The sequence below is a fragment of the Neovison vison genome, chromosome 5 (assembly GCF_020171115.1).
Source record: "Neovison vison isolate M4711 chromosome 5, ASM_NN_V1, whole genome shotgun sequence".
Lineage (NCBI taxonomy): Eukaryota > Metazoa > Chordata > Mammalia > Carnivora > Mustelidae > Neogale > Neogale vison.
This window is the reverse complement of record NC_058095.1, coordinates 31436421-31453676: the sequence shown is the minus strand read 5'-3', so window position 1 is coordinate 31453676 and position 17256 is coordinate 31436421. Positions and strand designations below refer to the sequence as shown.

The window sequence follows — 17256 nt, the reverse complement described above, 5'->3', positions numbered from 1 at the left end:
GAAATGCACTTGTCAACACTCGACACCCATTAACGATAAAAGTGCTCAGCGAACTAGAAATAGGAGAAAACTTTCTCAATCTGAGAAGAGCGTCTAAGAAAAACACATATGTCTAACATATTTAATAGTGAAATAATGAACCCTTTCCTCCTACAATCAGGAACAAGGTAAGAATAGCATCTCTCTTCCATTTTTCCCAACGTTACACAATATACAGTTTCTGGCCAATGCACCAAAGCAGAGGGGGAGAAAAAGAAATAGAGACCAGAACAGAAGAAATAAAATTCAGCAATAAAAAGGCATAAACTACTGAGACAAGGAAGAGCATGAATGAATCTTGAAAACATTCTGCTGGGAAAAAGAAGGCAGACACAGAAGAGTACATGCTGTACGCTTCTATTTATATAAAAATCCTAGAGCAGGCGAAACTAATTTATGACAGAAAGCATATCGGTGATGGCCTGAGGGTTGGGAGGAGACTGCAAACGGGGATTCCTTGGGGTAAATAGAGCTGTTCTGCACCTCGAATAGGATGGTTGTTACCAGCGTGTACACACTTATAAAAATTTATTAAGTTGCCCATTAAAATTGATGCATTTTATTATATGTAAATGACATCTCAATGAAGGATTTTAAAAGTAGGAAGATTATACACCATTCAGAAAATAAAAAAGTAAGCCACAAACTATAGGAAGTATAGAGACATTATTCTCAGGCCACATATCTGAAAAAGGACCTGTACCCAGAACATACGGAGTCTCTTACAGCTTAATAATGAAAGTTAAAAGTTAGCAAGTTTCTTTAATGGGCAAAAGACTTGAGAAGACGTGTCACAAAAGATAATATATGAATGGCCAATTAGCACTTAAAATTGTGCTCAAGATCATCAGTCATCAGAGAGCTGCAAACAGAAATGACAACGAGATATACCTACACCCCTACAAGAAGGTCTATAATTAGAACTGTGGACGAAATCAATATTAAGCAAGAATGCGAAGTCACTAGAACTCTCATTCACTACTGATAGGAATGAAAGGTAGTTCGACCACTGTGGGTAATAGTTTCACAGTTTCCATACAATTATCCCCAGACCTGTCTTATGAATCAGCTATTCTACTCCTAGCCATTTACCTAAAAGAAATTAAAATACCTGTCCAAAAACTGAACTGATTTGTACATAAATGTTAATGGAGACTTTTTCATAATCACCCAAAACTAGAAACAAGTGCCCACCCTCAGGTAAATGGATGCAGATTGTGGTGTATTTATACATGGAAAATTATTCAGCAATTTTATTTTTTTTTAAGATTTTATTTATTTATTTGACAGAGAGAGAGATCACAAGTAGGCAGAGAGGCAGGCAGAGAGAAAGGAAGGGAAACAGGCCCCCAGCTGAGCAAAGCGCCCGATGCGGGACTCGATCCCAGGACCCTGAGATCATGACCTGAGCCGAAGGCAGCGGCTTAACCCACTGAGCCACCCAGGCACCCCTATTCATCAATTTTTAAAAATGAACTAATGCACATGACCATGTGGGCAAATCTAAAACGTGTTGTTGAGCAAAAGAAACCAGGCACAAAGAAGAGCCCAGTGTAGATTTTCATCTATATGAAGTTTGAGAACAGACAAAGCCAATCTCTATGGTGATAGAATCCATAACAGAGACTGGCTGGGTGGATGGGGGTTGATTGGAAAGGGACAGGAAGGAACTTTCTGGGGTGATTAAAAATGCCTTGGGTCTTGGGTCTTGAGGCACCTGGGCACCTCAGTAGGTTGAGCAGCCGACCCTTGAGCCGCTCAGGTCATGATCTCAGGGTCCTGGGATGGAGCCCTGTGTCGGACTCTGCACTCAGCAGGAGTCCATTTGAGATCTCCCTCTCCCTCTGCCCCTCCCCCACACTCATGTTTCTCTCTCTCTCCCTCCTAAATAAATAAATTTTTTAAAAACCTGAAGTCTAGATTTAAGTGATAGGTATGCAGGTATACACATTTTTCAGAATTTGTTGAACTGTGCTCTGAAAACACACACATTTTATTGCTCTTTTATTCTTCAATTAAAAAAAAAGATAGGTATAAAGGAATTAGCTTGGGGCTTAACACATAGTAAGGCTCAGCTATTAGTTTCCCTCATTCTTCACCTTCCCCGTCTCTAGTAGGCACGTACCGTAGGCATGACAGCATTCTATGGCCACTGGACCTCTGAAAACAAAAGTGACATTTTCCCCAAAGAAGTCGGTCCCTAGCATTACCCTGGAGAGTTGCTCTAGTCTGGGCCATGGATCAAAAATAGCACTAACTGTTGGCCTAAACCTAGGTCTAGAGTCTCAATGTCCCCAGCCAAGAGGGTAGAATTTAGTTGGGTCATTCCAAGGGACTCAAGATGACAAACTCGGAAGTAGAAAGACAAGGGGCATGTGTAAGAGACTTTGAGATCAGCATTTCGGGGAAGGTTACAAGACAGGAAAACTAGGATTGGAGCCCGACGCTGAAAGCCTCTGAGCTCAGTGGGGTTAGATCGTTACGCAGGAGATGCGCAATAATTGTTTGTTGACTGAATAAGTGAATGAGTGAGATACTGGAGCTGTCCACGCTGAACCTCCAGGGCTGACTGCTGCACCCACCTTCCTGTCTTGCAGCTCACATACCTGCCGCCACCCTGGGGCGAGTGCCGATCCTCAGAGATGGGACTCGACTTCTTTCCTGTTTACAGTATCACCGCCTGTCGGATTGACTGTGAGACACGCTACATTGTGGAGAACTGTAACTGCCGCATGGTCCACATGCCAGGTCAGTGCCAGGGGGCAGCCTGGGACCTTGTCTGCACTTCGCGCCCCAGTGGGAAACACTGGACCCACTCCACGAGGATCCACAGAGATGCTGTTCTAAGAAGGCTAATATTTGATCCCAAACACTTGGAAGGCAGATAGAAGCATCCAGACTAGCAACCAAGGCAGCATCCTGGTGTCCAGTAGTGTCCAGATGTTTGAGGAATGTTCCTTCCAGTGCTCAATATGTGTGCTAATTGTCTGCTGCTCTTACCTCCTAGAGTTTAGTGTCCAGGCATCTGAGTGCTTGCAGTGCTTGAATCCTCGTATGGTACCTGTTCAAACACCCAGGTGTCAATTGCTTTCATCCAGATGGCTCCCTTCTTGCATCCAAATCTCTAGCACTCTTTCAAATGAGGCAAAAGTCCATCGGCCAGCAAATAAACATGCATGTGCTGAGATTTCTGTTGTCAGACTAACAAGGCATGTGGCCGTCTCATTAGACGATCTCATTAGAGAGGGTCAGCTAATCAGACACAGAAATGCAGGAGGTGAAGGGTGGGAAGGCCAATTCGAGCATGAAGGGTTTGGTTTCTCCGCAGAGAAGGAAGAGTGACAGGCGGGGGGCAGGGACATTGGCTTCTAAGGCAGATTCCTCCATTCACCTGCTGTGCAACCTGACACAAGTTACTGAGCCTCTCTGTTCTCACCTTCATTATCTTAAAACACGATCATTAGTTGTTATGAGGATAAAATTGGGCTAAAATATAAAAGTGCAAAAGTCAGTGGTCATTGTATTAGCACATGGGGAGAGGAAACCAAAAGTACTATTGACTGATGACCTACTATGTGTTGGGAACATCACTGTGATATTTCATGGCCACTATTTCATAGTGGTATCATACTTTTATTTTATATCAGACACTTAAAGTTGTCTGTTTTATATCAGACACAATTGTCTTCTGTTATAACCAATGCTGAGAGGAACATGATTCTAGCCCAATTTTGAATTATTTCATCAGTAATCAACAATTTTGCTAGTAATGTAAATGGATAAGTGTTAATCTTTGAAATTGACTCTGAGGCTCCCAGAAGACAGAGCGAAAGGGAAAACATATCAGTTAAATTGTTACTGTTGGAAAGGAGGAAACATATCAGCTCTCAGCTCTTGAAAAAGGTGTTCATGGACATAGTAAAGAAAGAACATTGTGATAGGTTTAACTTTAGCCCTTGGAAAAACAGGAAAAAAAATGTGGAGGGGTGTCAGGATTTCTACAGAGAGACCAGAGAGAAGAATGGAGCACTGTTAAGTGTTACCCGCCTGGTACTCAGATGGGGGCAGCAGCCAGTGAGGTTCCCCCATGGGACCTGAGCCAAAAACAAGGAGAAGACTTTAATCATTCCACTCATGACACTGTTACTGGCATCTCGGTTACTAGTGTGGAATGAAGGGCAGAGCAAGAGGAGACTTAGAAAGCAGCCCTTGTTGGAAGGAGCCCTGACTTCAGGGTCAGACTGGACTGGGTTCAAAGCCCACCTCCATTCCTGCTCCTTCTGGTGTCCTGGGAATGCAGGATACTGAAGCCTCAAGTCTCCCACCAGTAAAACAGACACAGTGTGTCCTGTTTCAGGAGGTACCCATGTGAGTTATAGGCAATGATGCGTGCCAGATGTAGCAAGTGCTTTCCACCACCTCCTTGCTTTCAGCCATCAAGGCTTTCTCACCCATCACCCACCTGAGCTGGCTAGACCAGCACAGCAATCTGGGAGAATAGGCAGACCCTATTATTGCCTACTTAAGCTCAGAGAGCAGAGCAGACCCAATCCCTGGCTCTGGGTACACTGCAACCCAACTGCCCTCAGGGAGCTCTGATCTGTGGTTCCCTTCCGTGGAGGTTCCCCCTCTGAATGCTTCCTGGGGACGCTGGCCCTCCTGGGCACAGGATGCATGCGCCTTCCCCAGCCCAGGAGGGAGATATTGCTGCCTGAGTACCGCTCCCTGTGTCTCTTCTTTGCAGGGGATGCCCCTTTCTGTACTCCTGAGCAGCACAAGGAGTGTGCAGAGCCTGCCCTAGGTCAGTACTGGGGGACAAGGGGAAGGGGCTGAGATTGAGACTTCAGAGGACATCTCGGGGTGGGAGAAATGGGGTAGATGGGGAATGGAGGAGGAGGAGAGGCTGACCGGGCGGGCGGGCGGGCGACGGAGCACTGCAGGGACAGGAGAGGAAGGTGGAGAGGAGGGAGCAGAGAAGGGTGGGGAGGGAACAGACTCAGGGATGCAGACAAGCAGATGAGGGCTGACCAGGCACTGGGGGAGAGAATGGGAATAGAGGGGTGTGGGTAGAGATGGGTGAGGTTCAGGGGAAATGGAGAGCACTGGGGAACGCAGAGGAGGGGACAGAAATGGAGAGAAGATGGACAGTGGGCATCTGGGTGGACACCGAAGGAGATGGGGGATAGAGGAGGAGTGGCCAGCGTGTTTATCTCCCTCGTCCACCTCCCACTGGTGCTTGTAGGTTGGAGTAACTGCTGGATTCCCCCACTGGAAAACTTTGGGTGTGGGAGACCCCACCAGCCTCGGGTGCAGGAGATTCTACATCCCCAAAGCTAGACCCACTCCACATGCCTGCTCTCTCCAGACCTGGGAAGTGATTTACAATCAAGACAAGCAGAGAGGGAGTTTAATTCATAGAGACTCCATTTCATTCAGCAGCTGCACTTGCTGGAGCTAAGCCGGGATCTCTCTGGACTCCTGTGTCTCGATGCTTCCAGAAGGACGGGGGGTGGGGGGGGGTCACTTAGAGAGAGTGGGAGACTTCTGACGTGTCCGAAGACATCTCTCTTTGGAGTATGGATTAGAGAAAACCCGTGGGTAACACTGCGATGATCAGAGAGATGGAAGGAGAAAAGTGATGTCTTTAGCCACCCTGTCCTAAGAGGAAGGGGGAAGCTTGAAGGAAAGAAGCATTCCTGATGCAGGGAGATTGCTTCTAGGGACAAGAATTGGGGATCTTTGCTTGTGCCCTAACCCAGCAGGCAGACGAGGCCAGCTCTGGCTAGGAAGGAGCCATAGAGGGAATACCACAGAGCCCTAGGTTTCAGAGAAAATGGTCTCCCACATTTGCCCTTGGCTGGAAGGCCCACTTTGTGGATGAGAACACTGAGGTTAGGAGCAGAGAAAGCGGCTTTGGGAAGCTGAGGGCGCCAGGCCTCCCTGGGAGCCCGTGCTCCCAAAGTGGGGCCTTTTCAACAATTTTTAAAGGGCAATGTAGCAATGAAGGAAGTAAAGGAGAACAGGACCAAGAAAAACATAAAGTGGGCACTTCTTTTTTATGAGAGCTCCCACTCTCACCAACCTAGAGCTGAAGCCCAGCTCCCCTTCTCTCCGCAGCGCCCCGCCCATCTCTGACCGCCCATCTCTGACCGGGAAGGCATATCTTTCCCGGCTGGTGTCCCGCTGCCGGGAGCCCCGCCCCCACACCTGCCGGAGCCCCGCCCCCACACACGACTAAGCCCCGCCCCTCTCGCCCCTCCAGGTCTGTTGGCGGAGAAGGACAGTAATTACTGTCTCTGCAGGACACCCTGCAATCTGACCCGCTACAACAAAGAGCTCTCCATGGTGAAGATCCCCAGCAAGACGTCAGCCAAGTACCTCGAGAAGAAATTTAACAAATCAGAAAAATATATCTCGTAAGCGAAATGGGCATGATGGGCAGGGGGGAGAAAGGAGGGGTCGAGGAGGAACTGGGGGCGATTTGAGGAAGAGGGCAACAGGAAGCAGTCGGCGCCCTTTGGCAGACATTAATTGAACCCGGCTGTGGGACAAGCTCTGTGGTTAGGACTCAGAAAGCAAAGACAAAGATGATTAAGACGCAGCCCCCTGGCCTTTAAGGAGCCTAAAGGAGTTTTCCGGGGAGGCCTTGTGCATTCTCTTATATCTGCCGGGAACACTTTTCCTCTCACACTTTACCTAGCTGGTTCCTCATTGTGCAGGTCTCCATCTCAAGGTCATCTCCTGAAACCCCTGAATGAATGCCCCGCCCTGTATTTTTCTCTCCAAGCACTCTGGTGTTTTCCTTCAGAACGTTCGTTTGCCCAAGTGTGTAATTCCATATTCGTGTGTGTGTGTGTGTGTGTGTGTGTGTTCCCCACTAGACTGAAAGCCCCCTGAAGGCAGGAAGAGCCTTTCCTTTGGTTCTGTGCTGGAGAGTGCCTGGCACATAGTTGGTACTCCAAAAATGTCTTCTAACGGAATAAATGAATGAGGTCCATGGGAGAAGAGGTGTGCCAGGCAGAGGCTGAGCAGAAAGGATCGGCACAGGGCAGACAAGGGGCAGGCCAGAGAAAACCAGGGCAGGCCATGTGTCACCTTGTAGGCAGAGTTGGCCGTGCGGTGGGGACAGGGAGAGACTTTCCCCGGAGACAATAGGGAACCTCTAAAGAGCTTCGAGTGGACGGATGACAGCCTGAAATGTGTATTTTCGACCGCTGCCCTGCAGCAGAACTTTCTACACAGATGGAAATGTTCTGAGTCTGTGATGTCCCACACGGGAGCCACTAACCACATGTGGCTCTTGAGCGTTTTAAATGTAGCCTGTGTGACTGAGGAGCTGAATTGTAACTTTTTTTTCAGTGTGACTTCGTTTAGCAGTTTTAGGAAGATTCCTCAGGCAGCAGGTGTACAGGACAGACGGGAAGCCAGAAGAAAGGGTGGGAGCCTGGTAGGGGCAGGTGCCATTACCCAGGCAGGGGATGGTGACCCTTACTTTGAGTGGTGCCCCTGGGAGCCCTGCAGGGGAAGGGGGATTTGCATCTCTCTCACCAGCCACCCCCTCCTGCCAACACTGCTGCCAAAGCCCAGCCTGGGGCAGCTTCGGCTCAGCAAGTTGAGAACAAGGGGCACCCAAGCTGTTGTGACCAGCAATGAAGGAGACAGCCCCGCTGTTGAGCACATGTTCTGCCGGCAGCGATGACTTTTCCTGCCAAGATGTGTCTTGTTAACACACCTGCCTAAAGGAGCAAAAGGGAACCCCCAGCCAGATCTAGATATGCTCCCTAAAATTCCTCCCTGACCCTGGCAGTTGACTTGGCAGTGCTAGCGTCGGGGGCTCCCACTAGGAGAAGCTTGTTATAAATCCAAGTAGGAAGACGTCTGGCTGGCATGGTTGGTTAAGCATCCGACTCTGGGTTTTGGCTCAGGTCGGGATCTCGGGGTTGTGAGATCGAGCCCCGCATCAGGTTCCACACTCAGTGTGGGAGTCTGCTTGAGATTCTCGCTCTCCCTCTCCTTCTGTCCCTCCTGCTCCTTCTCTCTCTCTCCCTCTCTCTCTCTCTCTCTTTCTCTTAAATAAATAAATAAATCTTTTAAAAAAATATCCAAGTAGGAATTTGGGTTGGGAGGCTTTCAGGAGTGGGTACGGGGTACCCAGGAGGTCAGCGGGCTGAAGCAAGGCCAAAGAGTGAAGAGCTTGTCCAGAAAGTACTGAGCTCCCCTAGGGGTGAGGAGCCAGGCAGACCCTTTGGGGGCGCAGAGATCTGGACACCAGGCAGGACTCATGGAGAGGACAGAAAGAAGGGACGGCTGAGGGACAGAGGGGCAGAGCTCATACGTGCCTCTGGTCTGTAAAGAGCACTGGGCTGGGGGTCAGGACTCTTGGTTCCAAGGCCAGCTCTGTCACCACCCAGCTCTGACTTTGGGCCATTTGTCGCACTTTCATGGGCTCAGCCTCACCCGCTGTCAAGGGGAAAGCTGTGTCAGGTGGGCCGTGTGGCCCCTGAGGGTTCTCACCGTGTGTGGTCCTGAATATTCCCTCTGCAGAGAGAACATCCTTGTTCTGGATATATTTTTTGAAGCTCTCAATTACGAGACAATTGAACAGAAGAAGGCATACGAAGTCGCTGCCTTACTTGGTAAGTCAGTGTCCATTACTCGAATTCCCATAGGTCATGGTGGGGCATGGGGGGGGGGTGTTGGGCAGCAGGGTCGGCAGGCAAGCGGGTAGATAGATACACTTGTGGAAGAGTCTGGCCTTTTCATGCTCTGATTACTCTCTCTGTCCCAGAATGGGAGGGACTCCGGTGTGGTGGGCGCGTTTGTCCCAGTTCATAACCCAATGTAGACCTCAGTTTCTCCACGGACACAACGAGGCAAGTGAGCTAAAAGGTCTCTTGGGGCCTTTCCAGTGCTGCCCTGTTTTCTGTCCCGAGGTTGGAACGAGCCTCAGGACCACAGCGGGGAGAGGGAGTGGTCCCATGGAGCAAAGGCTGTGCTGTGGGCGGTCCCCAGGCAGTGAGGGCCCCCGGATGGAGCCCAGCCTGGAAAGCAGCATCGCATCCTGGAGGCCAGGTGTTCCCCATGGACTGAGAGTCCTTTGTCAAACACAGAAGAAGGGCCACACATCCCCAGATGTCTACAGACCTGACTGCTAGCTCCACACAAGGTCACACCCCGCAACCCTGGCCACGTGAGCATGTAAGGGATGCGGGACGTTCATTTAAATCCCGCCACGCCCAGGGCAAAAGCCACAAGACTCTCGAAGGTGGCCAGTTAAAAGATCTGCCCCTGGGGCCCTTCTCCCGACTCCTGCTCACTCTCAAGAAAGGACATGATGCTGTCCCTACAAAGGGAATTAGCTGCGCTTGGATGGATCTGTGAGCGGGACCCTGGCGGAGGGGGACGGCAGGTGTAGAGGGAAGCAGACAGGCACGGGATCAGACACTGCATACCAACTAGAAGGATGAGGGCACGTGGCCTCTCCTCGCTGCACATCAGGTCCCTCATCTGTAAAATGGGTCTAATAAAGTACTTGATGATTTTGTTGTGAGGGTTAGCTGGGAGGGAGCGCCAGCCCACAGACCGCCCATGAAGAATGGTTTCTGGTACCTGGACAGTCACCATGCCAGGTGCCCAGGTTCCAGCTGCTTCCACATGCCGTCAGAGGATCTCTGCCCCTCTCCCAGGAGACTGGGGGCTTGGCCACAGCAGGGACTCAGCTGGGTTAAGGTGGCTGCCACTTGGGTCTCAGACACTGTTGTGGCCAAAAGGGACTGAGCCAAGAGACTAACACTTTGGACTCAAGGTAGAGGTCATGCTCTGGGGATATAGACCCCCCTCTCCCTACCTCTGTTCTCTTGTCACCTTCATTTCCTAAGGAGAACTCAACACAAGGCTCTTCCCTCCCCTCCCCAACACAGGCTCACTGCTCACTCACACACACATACACACACACACACACACACACACACACACAGACACTGAGGAGGGTCTGAGTTCTGAATCTGTCAGAAAGGATAGCTTCTCCCTGCATCAGCTACGAGGACAAGCGTGTTCCTAGCGTCTTGTTCCCGCCCAGAATAGCCTGCTGAGGAGATCACGCTGCCATCTGTACTGCCTGTGCTGGGAGCTTGCCGCTCGCAGACCCTTCCCTCAGCCATCAGGCCCTTCCCTCAGCACCGTGCAACCCACCCTCCCCACCCCGAGCACCCCACACATGCCCTCAGGCCACACAGAGCACACCCCACCCCAGAGCTTACACACACACACACACAAACGCGCGCGCCCGCGGGCCACATGCGGCAGAGGCACATCTGCACAGACGCAGTACGTGAGTACAGGTACTCAGTCACGTACACCGGTCCATACACGCAGACACGCTCCCACGGCTTCCACACACTCTCACGCGCGATGCCCACCTCCACAACGCCACACTCACACACACTGGGACCTCTCAGCGTCCCTACCCTAGACCTAAAAAGCCACCTGCCTAAAGCCATGGACAGCCAGACGTGCTTGCACAGAGTGCCCTGACACATACCCCACGCTCGGTCACACCGCGTGCGTGTCCAAACACACACCTCACACCTGACAGGTACATGGGGAAGGACACACTCCCCAGGGCATGAGAGAGAGAGCAGGGGGAGAGGAGGGAAGGGCATCATGGGGAGCTCAGCTCCAAGCCCCACCGGGAGGAGCCCCCTCCTCGCCCTCTCTGCCTGCTCACATGGGACTGTGGTTGTCGGCCTGCCCTGCCACAGTCAGGGATGGAGAGGGCAGATGGAGCCAACGGAACGTTCTCAGACCAAGAGCCTGTGGTCTCCAGGAAGAGTGGGCACCCATCCTGGCAGTACCCTCCCTTCCCAGCACTCTCCCTGCTTAGCCCAGCAGCTGAGAGTCAGAGTTCCCAAGTGCCAGGACCTCACAGTGGTCTCCTTTCCCCTCCCCTCCAAATGTCCTTTGAAGGCAACGCTACCGAGAAGGTCAGGGTTTCCAAAATCACACGGCAAGCCAGTGGCAACTCTCCAAACTCAGATCCTTCAAGCTCTCTGCTCTACCACACTGCCTCCAGAGCAAAACATTGGGGCTTTGGGGGGACCAGGACCCTATGGTAAATCTGAGAACAGCTTCTCAGGTAGGGACCCTCCCCCTACAAACACTTAGGTACACACAGGTAACATCTCGTATTCAGTTTTAAAGGGTCTCCGACCATCCACAGCCCCCATAGGGGAGTTGTTCTCAAGCCCCGGGGGGTGAGAGAGCCCTGGGAACTTAAAAAAATCCTGACTTCCAGACCCCAGCCCCAAGAATCTGATTTTATAGACCCGGGGTAGGTCCAGACATCTACACTGAGTACAGGTGTCTCAGGAAGGAGAAGACCCAGAGACCAGTCAAGAAAGACTTTGGTCAGTCAAGAGAGACTGTGTACCCCACCGCAAGAACTCCTACTCTAGAGAAAGACCTGATTGAACATTTACCCTCAGGTGGGAAAGTGAGGGGATGCTTCCTATGACCTTATCCCAAGGGTGAGAGGTGTCCTGAGTTGGTCCTGGAGGCCTTGTCATGATGGGTGAGGGAAAGGGGTCTCTTGGGTCATTGTTTCCGAAACCCCCAACCATGGCACCCAACCCATGAGCCTTGGGCTAGACTGCCCTTGCCCCAGGCAAGGACCACACACTTCTTGTCTCTATTCCCAGCCCAGAGCCAAAGAAGGGCCCTCTCCATGTGATTCTGAAGGCAAGCGAATAAGCGGTTAGCCTGTGAGGTCTACTCCAGGCCCTCCAGTAAGCCCTCAAGTTCATTCTCATCACCACTGGGTGCTGTGCAGTGAGAGAGGGAATTGTCCAAGGCCTGATCTGTCCCTGGGCCAGGCTGGCCATAGAAGGGGAACCGTTGCAAAGGTCTGGTTTCTGAGTTCGTCTGACCCCTTCCTAGAAGCGCTGTGACTAAAGCCAAAATCTTTGATCTTTTCTGTCTCTCCAGGTGATATTGGTGGTCAGATGGGATTGTTTATTGGTGCTAGTATCCTTACAATACTAGAGCTCTTTGATTATATTTATGAGGTAAGATTGGGGTTGCTCGTGGGGAAGTGACCCTATGCTGGGACCCTTGTCCTGCCCGGATGTTCAGAATCAAAGCGCGGGGGAGAGGGTGACCTCTCTCCACCCAGAGCCTGCTTTCTTCTCCCTGTCCATGGACATTGTCTATCACCAAGTCCTAGGCAGGGAGGAGGGGTGGACCCAAGAGAGACGGAAGCCGGCTCCTATCCTCAGGTTGCCCGAAGAGCTATGGGCTGTCCACACTCAAAGGGAGGGAGAGGGAGGGTTGAGAAGGAGAAGAGCCAAACCTCAGGCCAGCTCTGAGCCCCTCCCACACAAGGCCAGCTGTTGTGGCTTCATACATGTGTGTGTCTGCGCCCACACCCTCACAGCACATGCACACACACGCCCCCCACGCACACACACTTCTGCCACGCTTACATACATCACCCACAAACACACATGCACACTGTACTCCTACATACATGCTACAGCCACACAACACACACACACACAGACACACCTGCCCTCCGGCTGGCCCGTCACCTGAGTAGCGCGTGTCTGGGTGCAGGCAGGTTTAGAGAAGGGCCATTTCCTGGCGGAGTCCATCAAGCCTGAGCGAGCAAGAAGAGTAAGGGTACAATCCTTCAGCATCCCCTGGACCACCTGAGTTTTATTCTGCAAAGGAGCCTGCCGAGGGCTGTCTTTGGCCAAAGCCAAATGGGAACCCCTGTGGGGAAGTGGAGGACCTCTGAGACCAGGGTCCTCGGGAGTGCCACACTCTACCTCCCAGCATGGTGACCTTGTACCCCAAACCCAAATCAGGCCCCAAGGCCAGATCTTACTCTGCTATGTAAAAGCAGTAAAAGTTTTTGCTGTATAAAGTGATGGAAATTATATCGTACATGTGGAATGCCTACCCTTTACCACCAAGAATCAAATGTTACGGACTCATGGGTGCCCTGATCTTATAAACGAGTGTGGCTGTCAGGCCTCCTCCCCGAGGCCCAGCCTCAGAAACAGGCTCCCGGGCTGCTCATGCACACCCCCACCTGGTCCCCAAGAAATGACAGTCCTGATGCCAGATGGGGCCCTCCTGTGACCTCTTGCAGACCCTGGCTCCTGCACCAATACCTCACCCAGCCCAGGGAGGTCCCTCTGCCTTCTCTCCCCCATCCCCCAGCCTGACCCCCGTCGCGATTCTCTTGCAGCTGATCAAAGAGAAGCTCTTAGACTTGCTTGGCAAAGAAGAGGACGAAGGGAGCCACGATGAGAATGTGGTAAGGGCAGCGCCCATGCAGTTGGTTGCTCGGTTCCCCCAGCCTCTGCCGGCCTTATGAGACCAAAGGTCAGGGCCAGGGTGGCAGGAGGGACACACCTCACTGCACACTTTAACTTGGCTCCTCGGAGGACACCCCCACTGAGCCCCGGAGCTTGGTGGTGAGCGCTGGATGCAGCGATCCCAGAGATGCTTGCAAGGGGAGGTCCTGCCTGGCCCAGTCGGGGCTTGTCCCGGACCCAGAGGGTTACTGCTCTCATCTCATGCCTTGGGAGACGCAGGGAAGCTCTGTGCCCTTATTCCTCGGGGTAACGAAACACAAGTAAGGATGTCACTGGTACTCGACTCCCTTTGAAAGGGACAGGGAGCTCGGGCCCCCGTGAGGTGGGGAGCAGCCGTGATTCCCATCGAAACTGCCAACTACTCGGTGCCAGGGCTGTGTGTTTGACGCCCTTGAGGCCCAGAAGCCCCAGGTCCCCCCGCTGGTGAGTGGCAGAGCTGGGCGCAGAGCCCCCGACTACAGCCCACTCTGCCTGCTTTCCCTGGAGCAGTCACAGAGGCAGCACCTCTCAGGGCTGTCCGTTCTCCTTCCCAAACTCAGCCTGCTCCCAGCTCGTCCCTGGACACCCACTAGGTGGCCGCCCTCCCGGCCCTCCCCTCTAGCCCAAAGTCAGCAAATCCCAACTGAGGCCAGCCCCTCCCCCGAGACAGGCCCTCATTTCTGTTCCAGACTCTAGTTCTCCAGACACCTCCCAGGCTGAAAATCTCTGCCTTGGTTCCCTCGGGCCCGTGCAGCTCTGGTGACCTGAAGATGGCGTCTGTGGAGGGGAGGGCAGGTGAAAGGGGCCCAGGCTCTGGGTTCTGGTCCCTGTGTCCCAGCTGCCGGCCTGAGCATCTGCAGACCTCCAGGAACCTCAGGGGGTCATTGGGATTGAGCTGCCCCTGACTCTAAAGCGGGCAGCAGTGCCTCCTTTGTAGGAAGTACTTGGCCAGTGGAGGTTCCCTCCCCCTCCTCACCTTCCGTCTGCCCTCAGAATGTCACAGAGTCACAGCCTCCCTCTGCCGCCTCCCCCTCCCCCAGCCCCATCCTCACCAAGTCTCCCCCACATTCTTGGCACAGCCTCCTAGGCAGTGTCTGCTCCCATTCCTCCCAGCCTCTAGCCCTCTGCAGCTGGGGATCACTGGGAAGACTCCAGGCCCTCCCAGCCCCGCCCTGCTGAGACTGCTTTCTTCTTGGGGCCAGCTGAACCCTAAAGGTCCACTGGGGAGCCGTGACTACTCCGGTTCTGACTTTTGGGGGTCTCCCCACTTCCTACTTGGCCTCAGCCAGTGGAACCCCCTGCCCCAAGCCTAGAGCCCCAGAGGCTCTATCTCCCCCACCCCAGGAAGGCCTCAAGGGGGATCCCCCTCCTGCCTCAGAGCTAGAGAGCACTCAGAGGTAGCTTTGGGCCATACCTTAGGGGTAACGTCTAGAAGAGAAGTTCAAACCAGCCGCTGAGCCCCATCGCCAGGGAGCCCTCTCCCCACCCTGGGGGCACTTAGGTGGGCAATGGTGAGGATTCTGAAGACCTCCGCCCCGCCGGACTCATGCCCCACAACAGGGGATGCCTGGGGCAGGAGCAGCAGGGCGAGCCCCGGTAGAGCCCACCAGCAGGGGGACCTCAGCTCCCAGGGCCTTGGCTGGGCTGCCAGTGGCATCGTGACACCATTTTGCTGAATGAGTACCAACCCCCGCTGTCCCCTTCCCTCCAGAGCACTTGCGACACGATGCCAAACCACTCTGAAACCATCAGCCACACTGTGAATGTGCCCCTGCAGACGGCCCTGGGGACTCTGGAGGAGATTGCCTGCTGACAGCCCTCGGACCGCCCGGCAACCCCCAAACAGACCTGGAGGCCCAAGACCCAGGACAGGGGACAGCAGGCGCAGGTGCGATGGCCCCTGGTGACAGAAAGAAGAGCCCCCTATGCACACATAGCAAACTCTCTGCCAAAACCTCGCTGCGGCCACGTCGGACACGACGTGTCCTCGGGCCCCGCCGTGCGTCCCTCTTAGGAGAAATGAGTCACGCTCCGGAACTGTCCGAGAACCCACCTGCCATCACATCTCACTGCCAGATGTACAAAGCACCTGCATGCTGAGACCGCTCACGGCGCCTCCTCCACGTCTGTCTCTCTACCTGACTCTCCTCCGCGTGCTCCCCGGCGGCCACTCTCCAGCCACACAGCGGGACCAGGTTCTAGCCCCGAAGTCGCCACCCCGTGGCCACGCTGGGGTTGCAGCTGCACAGTCAAGAGGGAAAGCGCAGAACTCTCAACCACGTCTGGTCCTTGTGTACTTTGTGAAGGTTCTGAACCTGCCCTCAAACCCCTGCCCTCCCCCGAGCTGGCCCCTGGGCTGACCAGGGCCCCCCACCCCCACCCCCACCCCCTACCCCCGTCCCAGCGCCTGGTGGAGGCAGGGTGGCCTGGGCGACTCCAGCACTCATCCATGGGACCCACGTCATTCTGCTGTCCCCGTGACCTAGCTTGTACAGTCCGATTCTGTTTCTTCTTCGGGGGGCTTGTTTTGTCTGTCTGTCGGAGATCTGTTCTGTTTGGTTTTTACTTTCCAAATTTGGGTTTTGATGTTCTGAGGTTTGGTTTGATTTAGTTTTTCCATTTTCTCTGGCATTTATTTATTCGTGCTTCCAGTCACGGTCATATTAAAAGCTGGTCTTGTGGAAACAGCGGAGTCGGTGCTGCCTTGTCCCCCATACTCAGGTCTCCCTCCCCCCTCAAAGCCTTTCAAAAGGGCCAGGCCCGCCAGGTCAGAGCCCACAGATTACATACATGTCAGGTTTCCTGCACCAGCGCCTACTGTTACAAAGTGTCTAGAGGGAATGCACTTCTAGTCTGTTCTAAATCTTTAAAAACTATTGACTACAGCCTTGTAAATGACTATTAACACATCACAGCTTGTGGTCTGAATGGCACTGTTGCCAACCATAGACATGTGGCTTGAAGAGACGGAGGCAGAGAACGATGCCTAAACCTAAAAACCATGAGGGAAGACTTCCCACCCCTCTGCTCCTCCATCCTCTGTCCCAACGCCTCTGATCCTGTCAGTGAAATCGAGCTTTCCCACACGGCAGCCTTTCCAGACCCTCTCTCTGTACCCCACCTCCTCACCTCCTTCAGAAGTCACACTGGCTTTCTGCTTGGCTCTGCACAATGGCTGAGGGGATGGTCAAGGGGGAACGTTGGGGGTAGGTGCCTCATGGGGAGAGGGGAGGCCTTTTCAAGCCCCTCCCACCAAAAGGGGCTTCCTGTCTGGGCAGAATCCTTGCCCTCATGGCATCACGCTGATTCCCCACTTCCCCCATTCAGGGGCTGCCCCCAAAGCCCCGCAGAAAGGCTTTGTGTGGCATTTGCCTTCTTTTTCACGCACAGGTGCGCAGAAAACACTGGCTGGACCAGGAGTTCGGGGCTCTGGCCCCGGCTCTGCCTCCTGATCTCTCTGCTGATCTCAAACCCCCTCGGTCCTCTGACTCCTCTCCCCTCCCCATGTGCTCACACAAGAAGACTGGTATTTCCCCAGCCACCAGCTGAAAAGAGCCTGGCACCAGTAGTTAGGAATGCTGTCCCCAGGGCCTTCCCGCAGTAGCTGTGTGATGATGGCCACGTGCTCCTCTCTGGACTCAGCGCCCTCAATTTGAAGATGAAATTAATAGCGTACCTGTGTCTTCACGCATGATCTCAGGAGGCACCTTCATACTCGAGGCTCACGATAGAACTGCTGTCCCTGCTCAAGGGGACATGTCAAAGCAGCCACACCCAGGCCGAGGCGGTGGCCAGGGGGCGGCTGGGACACAGCATCCCTGAGATCCCTCCTCCCGAGTACTCTCTCAGCTGGGCTTGC

The 17256-nt window shown here is 53.3% G+C and overlaps 1 protein-coding gene across 2 annotated transcripts in view; it reads left to right on the top strand.

Annotated features, from left to right (window-relative positions):
- The window catches only part of ASIC2 (acid sensing ion channel subunit 2), a 969864-nt gene extending 954088 nt beyond the window's left edge, over nt 1–15776 (top strand). For both annotated transcript variants that reach the window (XM_044248399.1, XM_044248398.1), the window contains exons 4-10: nt 2637–2787; nt 4784–4840; nt 6302–6455; nt 8584–8675; nt 12022–12101; nt 13289–13357; nt 15109–15776. In XM_044248399.1, coding sequence (XP_044104334.1) covers nt 2637–2787; nt 4784–4840; nt 6302–6455; nt 8584–8675; nt 12022–12101; nt 13289–13357; nt 15109–15210 — 705 coding nt within the window. In that variant the 3' untranslated portion in view covers nt 15211–15776. The remainder of the gene's footprint in view (nt 1–2636; nt 2788–4783; nt 4841–6301; nt 6456–8583; nt 8676–12021; nt 12102–13288; nt 13358–15108) is intronic.
- The last annotated feature ends 1480 nt before the right edge of the window (nt 15777–17256 follow it).